This window comes from Glycine max, chromosome 5, assembly GCF_000004515.6.
Source record: "Glycine max cultivar Williams 82 chromosome 5, Glycine_max_v4.0, whole genome shotgun sequence".
Lineage (NCBI taxonomy): Eukaryota > Viridiplantae > Streptophyta > Magnoliopsida > Fabales > Fabaceae > Glycine > Glycine max.
This window is the reverse complement of record NC_038241.2, coordinates 5,522,466-5,535,566: the sequence shown is the minus strand read 5'-3', so window position 1 is coordinate 5,535,566 and position 13,101 is coordinate 5,522,466. Positions and strand designations below refer to the sequence as shown.

The following is a 13,101-nucleotide window of genomic DNA, read 5'->3' as shown; positions in this document are numbered from 1 at the left end:
GTCATTATACCTTTGACTTCTCGGAATCGTGTTTACTACTGTATTTTATATCCACAAATTTTAAACTACTCCCATAAAACGATAGAACACCAACTTACATTAGAATAATTCCCGTAGAATGATAGAATTGTCAAATTTGGACTACTTTGTAATCCATATCATGTGGAGCAAAAGACAGCACTGTTGCAAAAACTAGAAACAACCTTAGATGCTTGTGCTTGATAAATAACATACCTCACCAGTAATATGATCTAACTCACACAACAGAAGGATTATCTGACCCCAAAAAGATGACAATGATCGGTTGCAGCAGTGATGGACAAATGGATGACACCAAGTTCAGCAAACCGATGCCATGGATTGGCATATACATAGCAGCAGCATCTCTTGCCTGTCTCATAACAATGGCAGCAGATCTCATACACGGAATTCGCGGTCGCAAACTTTGGTTCCCTTGCAAATTCTTCTGCTTAAACGCCACTTCCTTGGCCATAATAGCTGTTGCAGTGAAGTTATCAGTGGATCTCAACACCCCCATGCCTCACCGCCGTGATCAGCTATCGAAACTCAGCAGCAGTGCCTTGATCTGTACAATAATGGCCAATTCCATGCCGACTCTTGGGATCACAGAGAACAAGGACACCATGATGAACCTCATGGCCATGGCCATACTTGTGATCACCATGATTGTGAACATCTGCATACAGTTTGTGACTGGTGTTATCTATGTGTTTTGGGTGGAACATGCTGTCATCATGCTCCTCATGCTAATTCTGTTGATGACCATGACCTCCTCAGTCATAAGTCTTCCAAAGATGAAGCACTATTTTGAGCTGAAATATAAGATGAATGAAGAAGCAATTAAAGAGGGTTCAAAACTATTTGGTGAGGAAGGGAATCAAATGGTCAGCATACTCAGAGATCATCTGATGAAAATTTGGATGATGACTCACACAAGCAGCCCTCAATTTGTTCTTGGAAGGTCAGTGACTTGTACTGCTTCTGGTGCCTTTTGTCTTCTAAGTACCTTGACATTAATTGAGGCTATGCTTCGATCTTACTTGATGCCATGGTTGTTTGATTTTTGCACTGGTGACTGTGACTACAAGTGGTCCACAATCTTAATTCTCATAGTTCAGGTGGCTGCAGTGGTGGTGGGTACTATAGCTCCTGCTTTTAGATGGTTCATCGCCATAACTTATAAGTGTCCTCTTGTGAGGAATAAGAGCTGCAAGAGAAGGCTCCATGTAGAAGGGTACTGGACTACCAAGCTATTGTTGATTAAAGAAAGCCCTCTTGGTTTTCGAATTCACAATAGACAGTACAGAAAGCTGGCCCATGATGCAAAACTTGTTCTTATGTGTTTCTGTGTTAAACTGCAGGTGGGGATTGTGCTAATGTGTAAAGCCACCCAATACGTTTCAATATCCCTCATGTGCTTGATCTTGACATGTTGTGATCATTGCAAGAGGGTGAAATCCAAGTTTGTTTCTAGCGTCTCGAGCATTAGCTCGGGAACTGCAGAATCAAGGCCTGGCCCAAAGCTAGACCTGAGATGTTTTGTTTTGCATCTTGAAGGTGAGGAAGAGTTAGTTGAGGTGATGTTGAAACAGAACCGTGATGCCACAATTCACTGGGTTCAAGTAGGAGAAAAGAAGCAGCCAAAACTTCTCATTGAGTTATTGGAGCAGAAATGTTCTTTCTTGCAAGGATTCAAGGGAGTGGAAACATTTGACAGTGACCAAGTTCTTTCTTTACATCGTCTAGAAGCTGCATATAGTTGGTCACTTCCTTTGGTGACACTAGCTAGCATTGTAGTGGCGCTGCCAAACATCAATAGGGATTCAGTGAAAAAATTGATAAGTACTCTAAATGAAGGACTCCACTTTGTGAAGTTCATAGAAAATAACCTGGACAAAAAAGGAGAATTGTTTAAACTCAGGACTGCTGCAGAAATTGTGTGGCTTGGAGTTGATCTTTATGATAAGTGGCTAGATGTGGATCTTCATGAGCTCTCACTTCATGATAAGAGCCCCAAAGAGACACTTGAGAAACTAGCTGATGCTGCAAAAACCAGGTATGAGAAATTTAAAGCCAAATATAACCACATTTGCATAAAGGAAAACCCTTCCTTATGGCCCGTCAAAGTGTCTGCAGCTCACACTATGTACAGAATATGCAAAACTGCCCTCTTAAACCATGAACTACTAAGAGACAATAATAGCGAGAGGTTGTTTGAAGCACTTACAGTGATGATTTCTGATATATTGGGTGCATGTCTCACCAATTTGCCCCTTGTTATATCCACCAAGTGTTTGAATAGCACCATTGAAGAGAGGGAGGATACTGTCAGACATGCAGTTTACATTCTTGGCAAGACCAAGAAGATAATAGAAATGCTAGAAAAGAGAGCATTTCCCCGCGTGAATTTTTGCCGAGGGACCTTCATTGAAGATTGGCGTTTAATGCATAAGGAAAGCAACCTTTTGCACTTTGTTCCATCTTCAATGGAGAATGACACTCATACAGATCCTCCCAAATCAAGTGATCTATACCTAGACGTTGACTAAAAGCTAGAGGTACTGGTCATTTACAATTTTGTACATTAATGCTGAAAAAGCTAGCTTTCAGACTTTGCTTGATGTATAAAGTTTATGCAAGCAAGAAGAACTTAGGTGTGACAGAAATATTAGAAAAATTGCACTGTAAATCACTAGTTTTTGCTTGAGTAACATTTATAAGTGAGCATATCTTCTATCAAGTATGACAAAACCAATACATACCCAGAAACAACTGCATTCCGTGTTTCTTTTATGTTGATTTAGGTAGGAGATATTTGCACAATTCAGATATGCGGTTACGTTTTGCCAAATTTGCACAATTCATGATATGCCCCTCCATTCCAACCCAAGCCACCTTATATATCCTACCTAGGGTATACTTGTGCAAATATAAGAGAGATTTTCAATCAAGTGATAGAAGATTACTACCTGCCACAGTGGTGCTATGCTGCCATTCCTAAGTAGAGGTGGTGCACTGATGCCTCCTCTTGTTTGCTGGTTACTAGATGCATTACTTTCTTCGCTAATCTATGCTCCTTTGAACGGCAACAAATTGTCACTAATTTCTTCCTGCATTGCAACTGCAACTGCAACTGCATTTTACAGTAATGTAGCCAGTCTCAGTGTAGGCTTAATGCATGGTAACTTACTGATTCGGTGAGTGATGCATGGAATTGAAAATGTCACACATGACATGTATGTAATCCCATCCTAAACTGCAGACAATCGGAGACCTAAAAAGAAAACTGCAGACAATTTCAAGTTTTAAAATATTAAAAATATTATTTACAAGTTTTATAATAACACAAATGGTCTCTCTGATTTCCATCTTATATTAGCTAAATGTAGAGAAAACATTTCCATCATTCCAAACCAATCATGTTGCCCACTCTTTAGTTAGGACATCAAGATGTTATGCTTGTAACCATGTTCTTAACATTATTCCTACTTGTATTTGCTCCTTTGATTCGAAATGAAATACCATAACTTTCTTTCCTCTAAAAAAAATGAATTTTGCATCACTTTTTTTATCAGAGCCAATGAACATGTATTAAATATGGATAAGGGATACCCAACTCTTCAAACATAGATCCTGTCAAGTATAGTTTTCCTACTCAAAGAGAACCTTCCAATTTTCCTATAACAGGTGCAAAGATCCTATCAAAATTTGTCAAATCTTTCATCACTTATTATTTTTTAATAACTATAACTGATCTAACTCTCAAGGGTTAACTTGACCCGACTCTAGCTTGTTAAGGTATCAAATTTTATAACAATTCTCACGCAATAATTAGAACGTATGTTTCCATACTTTTAGAACGTTGTTATATTAAAAATTAATAATTAGATTTGATTATTTTAAAAATGAATAAAAATAAAATGAGAGAACGTATGTTTCATGTCATCTTTTTATATTCCTGAAAATATAAAAGTGGTTAAGTGAGGATATTTATTCTTATGATCGTTAAAAAGCTTATGAAAAGAGACACAATATATACACAATATCTCTTTGTATCGACTATTAAGATTGTATAGTAATCCCTTCAAAAAAACAAGATTATATATAATAATAATAATATTATTATTATAGTATTAATATATTATTTTTTATCAATTGTAAAAAAATATTTTTTTATCAACAATTACAATTATTTATTTTAAGTTTAAATATATTTTTAATCCTTTAAATTTGAGTAGTTATTTTTTTAGTCCTTAAAAAAAATGTTTTATTAATTACTTAAATTTTGGAAAAATTATTTTTAGTCCTTTTATTTCATTGCGTTAATGATGTCATAATTTGTAACGATTTTTTATCATCAATTTTTTTAATCTAATTTCTTCAAAAAATATGATTTGTTACATTTTTTCAAAATATGTAAAAAATCATCACTCAACATTGATGTTTTTATTTTTCTTCTTTAAAATCGTTGAAATATATGAAAAAAAGTCACCAATCTATATAAGTAAAATATTTTGACAATTTAAAATCATCAAAAATTAAATTAAAAATATTCATTTTGACGATTAAAAATTATCATAAATTATAAAACCATAAATATAATAAATAAAGAAGACCTGAAAAATAAATTTTCAAAAATTTGAGGAATTAATAAAATAATTTTATTTTTAAAGGATAAAAAATATAATTATCCAAATTTAAATAACTAAAAACATATTTAAACCTTTATTTTACCGACTAAAACAAATTTACTTTAAATGATCTGCTAAATTGCAGATAAATCACAATTCACAGAGCAATAAAAAAAACAAATTTATAACAGAATATACCTATTATTCCAAAACTCATATCCTTCTCCTTCATACTTTCGCTTTTTTATGATAGCTGTGTTAACAATAGCAGATGAGATGAGGTTGCCCGGTGGGGCTAACTAGTAACTACTGACCAATGCAATGAATAACGACAATTAACTTTTTTTTTCTTTTAAAGTGATTATTAGATTTTTAAATTTATGAAAAATGATTTTTTTTTACGCATCAGTTCTTATATTATAAAATAAACTTTTAACTTTTTTCAATTTCTAAATAAATATTATCAACATTGTTTTTTCTTTTTTAGAATTGACTAAAAACATATCTCTCGCAATCATCTCAAATTACAATATATTTAATCATCTTTACCATCTATTTATTTTTATTTATATATTTAAAAATATTTTTTTATTATAAATTTTAATTATATAAATATATATAAGCTAAAATATTTTGTTGAAAAATATAAATTTCATTAATTTAATTCGTTTCAAAGTTTATTGTAAAACAAACAAATACATATCACATAATTTTTTTATAAAAGAATATAGTTATTCATTTATGAAATTAAGGCAAAACAAACTCTAGGGTCTGTAACTCTGTATTATCCAATAAGATATTTTACGGCATTAGTATATAATATTACAATATGAATTAAATTCTTACAAATACAATATGAATTAATATGAAATCTAAAAATATATGACTTTAAAATATTTATTATAAAAATAAAGATATTATCATATTTGATAATTAATAATTAAATACCAGTATAAAATAAATGACCTTTTTGATACGTATACAGATTACAATTTTTATAATATGTATACTTTGAATTAAATTTGATCAAAATATTTTTCCATTTTATGATGTCTGATGTGTGCGATGCACATGCACATAGCTACTGGCTGAATAATGCTAATTAAAATGTTGTATACAATTAATATTTAATGATATCAGATGAGGTGGGTCGGTGACAGTGAGTGCTGCTGAAAATTTAATACTACTTTCATATTTATACTTTTTTTTTCTCTAAACAATAAGGATCCTTTGCTAAGAAAATCTTATTCGAGTAGGAAGTTTTATATTTATATATGCCATTAATTTCTGCGTCAGTTAATTTCTCTTCCCAACAATATTAAAATAAGAAGCATAAAGATAAGATGATTTAATTATTCTTGTAGTTGCTGGTCAAAAACTTCATAGTCATAAAGCACATTTTGTTAAACGTTTACAATAAATAAACTCCTCCATTATTTGAAACCTAAATTGAATGTTAAAATTTAAAAATATATAATATAATGTCTTTTTTTCCCATAATTTATAATAATAATAAAAGATTTCGTTGCATTCACTTAACTACTTGTCATAATTTATATATATATATATATATATATATATATATATATATATATATGTATATATATATATAAATGATAAAATTTAAAGTTTAGACATAAGATTTCGTTACACATTGTTAAATTTCAAATTTAAAAATTAAGTTTAATTTCTATATAATATTAATATAACTTTTACACTATTAATTAATGATATAATCTTTAAATAATTATTATGAAAATTAATAAAGTTATCATATTTCACAATTGTGATTAAATGAAAGTATTAAAATCCAATATTATTTACTGTTATAAAGTATATAAAACCTCGCAAAAAAAATCAAAATTAAATGACGATAAGAATTGTAGTTAGGAAAGAGTATAAAAGCAAGCAGCAATATATTTATTTATTTTGTTGAAGCAAACACGGCCTTGTTGGAGTTGCGAGCAAGAAACCGGAGCGTTGATTTTCTTCTGTTTTTCGATCGTCTTCACGAGGTTTAGTTTTCTGAGCTATATACAATCAAATTCGTAAACCTTGAGGTTTAAGTATCGAAAATTATTAACCGGCCAAACAAATTTCCTTCGCCGATAAGAAGTAAATTGTCGGAACCGCTTTGTGTCTCTTTCCCTGTTTTTTAAGGAGAGATTGTCTGCAATCAGAGGTTTTTATCTTTTCATAAATTCCGTTATTTGGAAGAGTTGATCGGAAATTCCATAATAAAATTGCCTGAAACTTCGGCTCTTTTTAATTTTATATAACGAAGATTAATGTTCTGTTGCATGCTCTTTTTGTTAAATAAGAATTTTAGGTGTAGGCCCATCTTCAATCTTCTTGTTTTTTTATGATTATTGCTGGGTACTTGTTTGTTAATTTTTTTTTCTGTTTCTGAATGATGCTCCTTTTTATTTGTTTATTTCTAAAACTTAGTGTGTATTTTTAATTATTTATTTTATTTCGAGTGATTAACGAATTATTTGTCCTTTGTTGGAAGAATGGACGATGCATCATCTTAGTTTATGATTGACTTTTATTTGATGCTAATTCCAGGAAGAATGACAAAGAGTTACTTCAAACAAGAGCATGATCTTGGTATATGCTGTGTTTTTTGTTTTTTATTGTTGGTGAAAAATAATTGTGTGGAAAGCTGAATAATATACAAAATAAATGGTTGATTTTGTCTGCAGAGAAGAGAAGAGCCGAGGCTGCTAGGATTAGGGAGAAATACCCAGACCGTATCCCGGTGAGAACTAACTCTGATTTTTCCTCTGCAACTATCTGTTACTGATGCTGTCTATGTTGTTCTTTTATCTGTTTTGCCTGTTGAGGATCGACAGCATCAATGCTTTTCAGTATATGCGACTCTTTTTGTTCTGATGATTAAATGTTGTCTTTTATCTGTTGTCTCTTTCATTTCATAATTTGGCAGCATAGATAGCTGACTAGCATGGTAGCACCTGACCTTTGTGTAGGAATATTATTGGATGTGGGATCTAGTGCTTCATTTGCAACCTTCCATGTTAATAGTGATAAATGCATGTCACCGGGTTACATAATTAGTTAATTACAGATTTGATATTCATGATTTAGTGTTGTGTTGTGCTGTTGTTCATTGTGGTGGTGATACTCTTTTGGAAGACTCAAAATGTTGTAAAAAACAACTATTGAGATCCCCCAAGTCATGGTTTGATTGGTTTAGTTAGTTAAATTCATGGTTGAACTGGATAATGTTCTGATAAGAGACATAGTAGGTTCATGGTTTGACTACTTCTACCAGGCTGGCTGGCCTAGTTCGGTTTTTACTGAGTTCACTGAATTATAGAATGAATTCAACTCAAGGAAGAATGTTCAAATGATTTTTACTCATGAAACTGCATTTGTGGCCTAGGCCTTTAACCAAAGATTGAATACAATAATGCAAGTGTGGAGTATCTTATGCCCTCAAGCTATTTTATTTGCAGCTTAGAACTAGTTTCTTCATTCAATATGTCATTTAAGGGCAATTCATGTTCACGTATGCTTCTACTTGCTTCCTACTGTATGTGTGATACTTGAAAATGTACATCGGTGGTATATCTCTAGTTATTGTGCTAAATTGTCTCTCGATGTGCTTGAAGGTGATTGTGGAGAAGGCAGAAAGAAGTGATATCCCAAGTATTGACAAGAAGAAGTAAGATTTTGTCAATACTTTTCATATAATCTGGAAAGATCACATTATTTGTTTCTACTTGTATGTTAAAGGAAAGGAAAATGGAATTTTTGGTATTGTATTTAAACTGTAACATAATCTTCAATAACATATATTTTGAAAACAGAGGTCATTAGGCAAAGTAAGTGGAAGGTGAGAAATCATGGTTCTTTTTTTTCCTAATAGCAAAATTTTCTGGATCTGCAGGAATTTTTCTCTATTTTTCTATAAATGTCTGCAACAATTTCAAGTTTGTAGGTTTAGAAGCTTACTCCAATAAATATGTTCCAAGTAGATGAACTCTTAACAAACATTGGATTGTAAATGTGTATAATGAAAGTCATGCTTACAAAGTTTCGCATAAAATTAGGACTTTTACCCTCCATCCATTGTTTTAAAATTAACATACAATATACTTTTTAAAGAAAAGATAATTCAAGCATTTTATAATATTCCCGTTTTTGTAAATTTTCTAAAATTTGATATGAACTTTTACACGCCAAGTACTTATAATTCAATAGATGGATTGATCAAAATTACTTTTCTGCAAGTACTTATTGATGTACTAAATTGATCAAAACATTGTAGTGACTTTGGCTCAAATTTATTGATATTGGTAAGTGATGAATTGTATGAATAACTATCAATTCATGATAGTGTGGGTAGCTAAAGCCATAATTGCTACTTCTATTGTATATGCATTTCTGATTTTGTGAAAGTACCTTAATTATGAATTAGATAAACAGAATTTGAACCGGTTATCTATTTTTAAAAGAATTTGATGTTATACAAGTGTTGGTTCTCGTATACCTTGGCTCCTGGCCATGATGGATTTGTATTTTCTGCCTGATGATAACAAAGTGATAGAATGGACTTAGATATCATTTGTTGTAATATTTCTATTGTCAACTGACTTTTTGTCATGACATTTAAATTTTCTTAGGTGTATAATTGGCATTGGCAGCCGTATGTCCTTTGTTTTAGTTATCATCAAACTGAATGAATTAATTGTAGGTACCTTGTCCCTGCTGATCTGACAGTTGGACAGTTCGTCTATGTTATCCGCAAAAGGATTAAATTAAGCGCAGAAAAGGCAATCTTTATCTTTGTGGACAACGTCCTTCCACCGACAGGTAAAGCTTCAGAAAATAATATTCTCCTTCAATTTTGTTTGAGTTAATTTTGCAATATGATTCTTTAGCCTTCTAATAGAGAGTAGTAGTAGTAGTAGTAGCCTATAACTTTTCTGTGTTTCTCAATTTTTTCAGGAGCAATTATGTCTGCCATATATGATGAGAAGAAGGATGAGGATGGGTTTCTTTATGTTACTTACAGTGGAGAGAACACCTTTGGGGATCTGACTTCCCACTAGCATTATTTTAAAGATTGGCACTATAATCTGATTGCATTCTCATTGGCTAGTCTCATAAATTTGTATCAATACTCGATATCAAAGTACATTGCTCTCAATATAATGTACAGTTTGTATATAAACTTTAAGAAGAACCTGTTTAATGTTAAAAAAGTTTCTTCCTTTTCTGCCTTGCAACTCTTCTCTCGGTTGTTCATTATGCATATCTGGGATGTTCATGCTAATTTTGAATCGATACTTTCGAGTAGTTTAATGTTTCAATTTTCGTAAGCCACTTTTCCCCTTCATCTGGATATATGGTTATTGGGAAGAGGCAAACTCGCATGGAGTTGAGTCAGTAATCATTATTTGGTGGAATTTGTCACAATTCTCTACTGGATTGTGGAATTTATATTATTTCAGAGAGCAAAGGAGATTGGAAAGGGACTGAGGCAGGAAATAGAGCTTCTAAGAAATCTTAGGGTGTGTTTGGTTTGTATTTTTATTTTCTGTTTTAATTTTTTGTTTTTATTTTTTGAAAATTGTTTTTATTTTCAAAATATTAGAATTCTGGAAACATGTTTGGTTTGGCTTCTTGTTTTCTGCTTTCAAGAAATAAAAACACTGAAAATGTGTTGTCAAAAGAAAATGTATTTTTAGATTTGCTTAAAATTATATTTCTTGCTACTGCGTTTTTATTTTACCTAAAATGAGGTTCCTGGTTTCAACTGAAAGCAAGATTTTATTGTTTCCCGTTTTTGGTTTATTTGAAAAAATATTTTCACTGAAAATGAAAATAGAAATCTAACTAAACACATTTTCATCACCATTTTCTATTTTCAGTGAAAATGAAAACAGAAAACAGCCCAACTAAATACCCCTTAATCTCATTTTGGCTTTTCAAGGAAGTCAGCACACACTGGTTGTCTTCACGGAGAGTATGATCAGTTTTTACTGTCAACAAACGATGTAGGAGCTCTCTAATAGAATTAATTAGCGTATAAAAATAAATTGATTGATAATTTTTATAGTATTAATTATTTTATTTATTAAGATATATATATATATATATATATATATATATATATATATATATTTTTTTTTAATAATATTTATCAAATATTTATATTATTATTGAACTTAATAAAACTTTAATTATTGTGTTGGATGATTCCTTGAGTTACATATCCTCAACCAATTTATGGCTTTTTTACCAATTGGGGGTAAAAAAATTTGCAATTTTTCATTTGGGGGTATATTTCAAAAAATTATCCAAAACGGAGTAAGTCGTAACAATTGTTACGACTTCTAAAGTCAGAAGTCGTAACATTTGTTACGACTTTTTAATTTTTTAGCTGTAGTCGTAAAAATATTTATAACTTCAGTTTAAATATAATTTTTTTTTGACGTACTTTTAGAAAAAAGAAAACGAAAGTCGTATTTTGTTTTACAACTTTAAAGTCGTAAAACTGCATTTTAAAAAAATTTTGAGGTATACGACTTCGTCGTAACCTTCCTTTTTAGAAAAAAACGCTATTTTACTATTTGTAACCTATTTTTACTTTGTTAACCTTCTTTTTTTCATAAATTTGTTTTTTTAATTTAATAATGTTAACAATTTTATTTTTTTAAAATAAAAAAGTTTAAAAAATATATTTATATAACTGAACCGTAAATTAATAATAACTAAACACAAATATTCTAAAAAACAAAATAATAATTTAACAAAATTAGTTTAACATGTATAATAATTTATCTAACTAAACCGTAAATTAATAATAACTAAACATTAATATTCTAAAACATAAAATAATAATTTAACAAAATTAATTGATCATGTATAATAATTTATATAATTAAACCGTAAATTAATAATAACTAAACACTAATATTCTAAAACACAAAATAATAATTTAACAAAATTAGTTTAACATGTATAATAATTTATCTATCTAAACCGTAAATTAATAATAACTAAACACTAATATTGTAAAATACTAAACCATAAATTAATAATAACTAAGTGATATTAAAAATGCAAAACTAATTAATAGTGAAGTCGTGTGGTATTCCACGACTTCAACAATTCAGCAATTGTCTCGTAGATTAATAATGAAGTCGTACTCCAAAGTAAAAAGCAGTTTATAAACAACAACAAAAATCAAATAATTGAAAGGCCATCACTTGTGCAGCACAGAAACCAGCAAAGAAAATCAGAAAATAACATGCGCAGTGGACTGAAATAGCAGAAAATTGCAGCCAAGGGAATAGCTTTAGAACCCGTGAAGGTTGCACATGCAAGGTAGTGTATTGTTAACTCATGTAGTCATGAAGCATGCTTACACTATTTCCAACTTGCAATAATTATTAATAAAACACGTACAACAGAAAACTATAGCCAAGTCATGAAGGTTGCCACGTATAGCTTTTAACACGTATAGCTTTTATTATATAATTTCCAAGGGAATAGCTTTAACACGTATAGCTTTTATTATATGCAACCAACTTCATTGTGTATATTAGACTTCAAAAATTGTTAAGCACGGACCACCCTTCTTTCATACCTCCCCCCTTTCATTTTTCCTCATTCTTATTTTCATCCTTGTATCCATTAACCAATGGCATATGCACAACCCGGACCAGTTGATTGTTCGTTGTTGCACTTACAACACAATCATATTTCAAATCAAGTGTGGGAAGACCAAGAGAGAATCATCTGTCCAAGGTATACTTCTGTTTGGGCTTTTAGCCACTTAGATCAAATAGATAATCGGGTAAAAAATCTAATCAATTTAACTGGTTTCGGACATATTATAAATGTTGGAAAAGTTGATATTAACCAGCATTAGTTTAACAAATATGTAATTTTTATTTAAATATAATCAATTTTTAATTTAAAGTCTTTCAATTTTTTAATGTATTTTTATTGATAAATTATTTAAACTTTAAATAAAAAACATTTAAAGTAAACTATATTAACTTAATATTATCACCAAAAATATACTAATAAAATCAACTTAATATTATTTATTATATATTTAAATATATTTTTTAACTTTTCTATTTTGAAAAAATAAAATCGTAAACATGATTAAATTAAAAAAAACAGCTTTACGAAAAAAAGGTTAACAAATTAAAAAGAGGCTGCAAATAGTAAAACAGCTTTAAAAAAAATAAAGAAGGTTACTTTGAAGTCGTAAACCTCAATTTTTTAAAAAAAAAATACATTTTACAACTTTAAAGTCGTAAAATAAAATACGATTTTCTTCGTTTTTTTTTAAGTACGACTTTAAGGTCATAAAAAAAATTATGTTTACATTGAAGTCATAAATATTATTACGACTTTACTTAAAAAATAAAAAAAATTAAAAAGTTGTAATAGGTGTTATGAC

The 13,101-nt window shown here is 30.1% G+C and overlaps 2 protein-coding genes across 3 annotated transcripts; both read left to right on the top strand.

Annotated features, from left to right (window-relative positions):
- Positions 1-2,807, top strand: LOC100814359 (uncharacterized). Its single transcript, XM_003525517.5, has one exon. The coding sequence runs from the start codon at positions 291-293 to the stop codon at positions 2,568-2,570; it is 2,280 nt and encodes a 759-aa protein (XP_003525565.2). The 5' UTR covers positions 1-290; the 3' UTR covers positions 2,571-2,807.
- Positions 2,808-6,583: 3,776 nt separating this feature from the next.
- On the top strand, positions 6,584-9,907 carry LOC100818620 (autophagy-related protein 8f-like). 2 transcript variants are annotated; one of them, NM_001367273.1, is made up of 6 exons: positions 6,584-6,667; positions 7,221-7,262; positions 7,358-7,413; positions 8,288-8,340; positions 9,373-9,491; positions 9,627-9,907. In NM_001367273.1, exons 2-6 carry the CDS (start codon positions 7,226-7,228, stop codon positions 9,728-9,730), a joined length of 369 nt encoding a protein of 122 aa, NP_001354202.1. In that variant the 5' UTR covers positions 6,584-6,667; positions 7,221-7,225; the 3' UTR covers positions 9,731-9,907. The 2 variants fall into 2 exon arrangements, with proteins under 2 accessions (NP_001354202.1, NP_001241265.1); NM_001254336.2 differs by having other exon boundaries at positions 6,584-6,834.
- Positions 9,908-13,101: the final 3,194 nt, after the last annotated feature.

Bases quoted from the DNA above. Each gene is read 5' to 3' on its own strand.
- LOC100814359 (XM_003525517.5), top strand. From the start codon at position 291: ATGACAATGATCGGTTGCAGCAGTGATGGACAAATGGATGACACCAAG.
- LOC100818620 (NM_001367273.1), top strand. From the start codon at position 7,226: ATGACAAAGAGTTACTTCAAACAAGAGCATGATCTTG. The intron at 7,263-7,357 runs GTATATGCTGTG...TTTTGTCTGCAG, and splicing joins CAAACAAGAGCATGATCTTG to AGAAGAGAAGAGCCGAGGCT. The intron at 7,414-8,287 runs GTGAGAACTAAC...ATGTGCTTGAAG, and splicing joins AATACCCAGACCGTATCCCG to GTGATTGTGGAGAAGGCAGA.